General features: G+C 64.2%; 2 protein-coding genes across 2 annotated transcripts in view; both read right to left on the reverse strand.

Moving 5' to 3' along the window:
* Positions 1–2,168, reverse strand: part of ACA1_047630 (uncharacterized protein) — a gene marked incomplete at both ends in the record, with an annotated part of 6,890 nt that extends 4,722 nt beyond the window's left edge. Inside the window, 5 exons of the mRNA XM_004338348.1 lie at positions 31–583; positions 726–824; positions 1,034–1,450; positions 1,548–1,882; positions 2,015–2,168. Of these exons, the coding sequence (XP_004338396.1) occupies positions 31–583; positions 726–824; positions 1,034–1,450; positions 1,548–1,882; positions 2,015–2,168 (1,558 nt within the window). The remainder of the gene's footprint in view (positions 1–30; positions 584–725; positions 825–1,033; positions 1,451–1,547; positions 1,883–2,014) is intronic.
* A 463-nt stretch (positions 2,169–2,631) lies between these two features.
* Positions 2,632–3,766, reverse strand: part of ACA1_047640 (FGGAP repeat domain containing protein) — a gene marked incomplete at both ends in the record, with an annotated part of 7,084 nt that continues 5,949 nt past the window's right edge. The window contains 4 exons of the mRNA XM_004338349.1: positions 2,632–2,652; positions 2,682–2,829; positions 2,958–3,271; positions 3,414–3,723. Of these exons, the coding sequence (XP_004338397.1) occupies positions 2,632–2,652; positions 2,682–2,829; positions 2,958–3,271; positions 3,414–3,723 (793 nt within the window). The remainder of the gene's footprint in view (positions 2,653–2,681; positions 2,830–2,957; positions 3,272–3,413; positions 3,724–3,766) is intronic.

Consider the following 3,766-nt stretch of genomic DNA (forward strand, 5'->3'; position numbering starts at 1 on the left):
AAAAACATGTGGGTGTGCACGCAAACGTACTGAGGGCGTTGTCGTCGAGCAGGCACGCCTCGTCGAGGCAGTTGTCGGGACTCCCGCGCCACAGCGCCACTTTCACGTTGCGCGCGTCCACGAGCGCCTTGTTGCGCACCGTCACCGCCACCTCGACCACCTCGCCCTCGCGCGGCACCGCCGGCGTCGCCACCATCTCCTTGGTCAGCATCGTGCGGTCGCGCTTGAACGTGGCCCACCACCAGGGCAGGTTGAACGCCGGGTCGGCCTTGCTGTAGGTGCGCTCCCACCACGTCGACACGCCCGGGTAGTGGCCCGGCTCGGCCGTGTAGTCCACCTTAAGGTACCCGCGCCCGTCCGGCACGCGCGCCATCCACACGAAGGGCTGCACGCGGTAGGCGAACTCCGGGTTGATGGGCTCCACGTGGCACACCACCGACACGTCGCGCTCGATCTCGGCCGTTCGCGTTTGCGATGCCATGTCGTCGTCGCTCCTGTCCTTCGAGCCATGGCCTTGAGCGTGGATGTTGATGAGGTCGGGCGTCGAGAAGATCATGCCCACGCCCATGAACGACGCCATGAACTGCGATGTGATGTGGATTTGATGACAGCACACTGGTCAGCGCGTTGCACCAGGATCGCCAATGTATAGACACGCCAATAAAAGCCAATTTTCGGGTGCGTGTGCGTGGATGGGGCGCAAGGCAGTCAGACTGCCGACCTACCTTGGTGTGCAGGTCGACATTCACGCCCACCGAAAAGCTGTCGACGTGCGTGGTCGAGTTGTGTTCGCCCCCGACCTTGCTTTCTGATTTGCCGGTGCTCTGTGCCACCGATTGCTGTTGTTGTTGTTGTTGTTGTTGTTGTGTACATTCGGTGCCACACGAGAGTGAGTGTGAAGAAGAAGAAAGAAAAAAGAGGGCAAGCAGGAAAAGCGGACAAGTAAGAGTGCTGAGAGAGAGAGGAGAGAGGAGAGAGGAGAGAGGAGAGAGGAGAGAGGAGAGAGGAGAGAGGAGAGAGGAGAGAGGCGGACCTCGTGCTCGTTGGGGCCGAGAGTGACCTTCTCGCCCACCATGATGCGGTTGGCCGGGTTGAAGTCCTCGGGCGCGCGCGACGAGTAGGTGAGCACGTTGAAGGGCTCGTGGTCGGGCGTGAACCACCACAGGTCGCGCCCGTCGCCCTTCTGCACGCAGTCCTCGCCGCAGCTCGACGACGCCCAGATGTCCAGCGACCCGACCTGCACGCCGCTCTGGTCCACGATGGGGAACTTCCACAGGTCGCGCGTCGTCGACATGTACAGCACCACGTCATCGCCCGACGCCACCAGATCGCGCGACACCGAAATCTGCTCCATCGTCGACCAACCCAGCTCCTCCGCCCGCTTCTTCATCCCCTGCGCTTGCTCGGCCACGTTGGCCGCCACAGCCACCACCTTGGCCCTCGCGCTCGCCTGGCCAGCAGCAGCAGCACCACCACCACGATCACCACATGGTTGGGTTAGGTCAGCTAAGATTAAGTAAGAGTGGAGGTGGTGGGGCCAAACGCACTCCAGCGGTTTGGCCGTTGACGTGGACGAGGTCGCGCGAGATCTCGAACGACGACGTGACGCCCTCGGCGTTGGAGAGCCGCGTGAAGGAGCCGAAGCCGTTGAAGGTCATCGGGTTGACCACCACCTCCTTGCCGTCGACGATGTCAAAGTGCGTGGGCGGCGCGTTGATGACGGCGATGAGCTCCGGCACGCTCTCGAAGCGCACCTTGATCGACTGGCCCACGCGGTATCCCAGGCCGTACAGGTTGCCCACGCTCAGCGCCATGTTGTTGACCGTGGCGGCCTCCACCTCCTCGCCCTGCTGGTAGGCCGGTCCCGCGTAGCAGTGCCGCCCTGCGTTTATCATTGTGTTGTTGTTGTTGTTGTTGTGTGTGTGTGTGTGTGAGAGAGAGAGAGAGAGAGAGAGAGAGAGAGCAGAGAGAGCAGAGAGAGCAGAGAGAGAGAGCGAAGGTAAGCTCAACGAACCGTTGAGAAGGAATGGTCGATCGGGGTCGGGCTGCGCCGTGAGGCTGGTCAGCATGACCTTGTGCACCTCCGAGGCCATCGTGGACGAGTACTCAAACGCCACCAGCAGCTCGTTGGCGTAGCTCTCGTCCACGTTGCCTGGTTCATTAGCCATCGTTATGTTATTGGTGGTGGCTGGTGGCTGGTGGCTGGTGGCTGGTGGCTGGTGGCTGGTGGCTGGTGGCTGGTGGCTGGTGGCTGGTGGCTGGTGGCTGGTGGCTGGTGGCTGGTGGCTGGTGGCTGGTGGCTGGTGGCTGGTGGCTGGTGGCTGGTGGCTGGTGGCTGGTGGCTGGTGGCTGGTGGCTGGTGGCTGGTGGCTGGTGGCTGGTGGCTGGTGGCTGGTGGCTGGTGGCTGGTGGCTGGTGGCTGGTGGCTGGTGGCTGGTGGCTGGTGGCTGGTGGCTGGTGGCTGGTGGCTGGTGGCTGGTGGCCGTGGGCCAAAGGGAGCAGACCAGCAGGCCCTCCTCACAACCGAAGCACGGAGAGAGCCATAGAGCACAGCGAAAGAGAAAGAGAGGGGGGGTACCAATAGCAAGCGTGATCTCGGGACTCCTCGTGGTGGTCATCGCCGGGGTGGAATCATGCGGGACCGTGGGTCCGCTGGGCAGCGTGAAGGCAAAGTTGCCCACCAGGTCGAGACACTCCAGCCGGAAGCACGTCGCGCTGTCCACGCGGAACACCTCGGCTTGGCTGCCGCTGCCCGCCGTCGCGCTGGTGAACGCCACCACGATCTCGTCGTCGCCGTCGTTGTTCATGTCGCCCGACACCATCCGCAAGCTGTGTGCCACAAGTGTGTGCCAAGTGTGTGTCGTGTGCCGTGTGTCGTGAGAGTGACATCAGCGACAGCCGTATGGTGGAGGTCGTGGTGGGTGGGGGTGGGTGGGTGGGTGGGTGGATGGGCGTACTTGTATTGGGCAGTGTCCCACCAGGGCGCCTCGGCGATGAGCAGCGTCCTCTGGAGCGTCATGTTCAAGGCCACCGTGAGCTGGTCGATGGCGTAGAGGTAGAGCGTGACCTCGTTGTCGTCGACGATGCCCAGCGCCAGCTCGGCCAGGCCCGAGCCCTCGTAGTCGCCCAGGTTGACGGCCACGGCGTGCGGCTGCCGCAGCGAGACCAGCGAGTGCGGCTCGTCCGACACCATGGCCGCCGACGACTGCGACGTCTGGCGGAAGAGCGCCCACGAGACCGTGCTCCGATCGACCATCCACGCCACCGCCAGCTGTGGTGTATGCAACCCGGGTCGTGTGTCATTTGGTCGTTGTTGTTGTTGTTATTGGCCATTGGTCGCGTGCCGTGAAAAGCGGGAGAATCAACCAGCCCAGAGCGCGGCTGGAGCGGGTGGGAGCGGGTGGGGGTCGTACCATGGAGGGTAGAGAGTTGACCTTGGCTGCGGCCAGCGAGTAGCCGAACCCGGCCGCGTCCAGCCGGCTCCCGCTCTCCACACCCGCCGTCGTCGCCGCCGCGCCCGTGAGCATGATCGGGTATCTCGGGCTCCCCGGCACCGCCACCTCGACCGCCGTGGCGAACAGGCTCCGCAGCTTCTCGCTCTCCGCAAAGCACCCCAGGCATGGCTGCAGGTCCTGCAGGCTGGCCTTGGCCACGCCGCTGCCCCACACGGCCGTCGACTCCATGCGCAGGTCCCATATGAACACGCGCAGCGCGCCGCCGCCGCTGGCGTCGACGAAGCCAAAGGCCAGCTCGGGGTAGCCGTCGT

The sequence above is a fragment of the Acanthamoeba castellanii genome (assembly GCF_000313135.1).
Source record: "Acanthamoeba castellanii str. Neff unplaced genomic scaffold scf7180000084580, whole genome shotgun sequence".
Classification (NCBI taxonomy): Eukaryota; Discosea; order Longamoebia; family Acanthamoebidae; genus Acanthamoeba; species Acanthamoeba castellanii.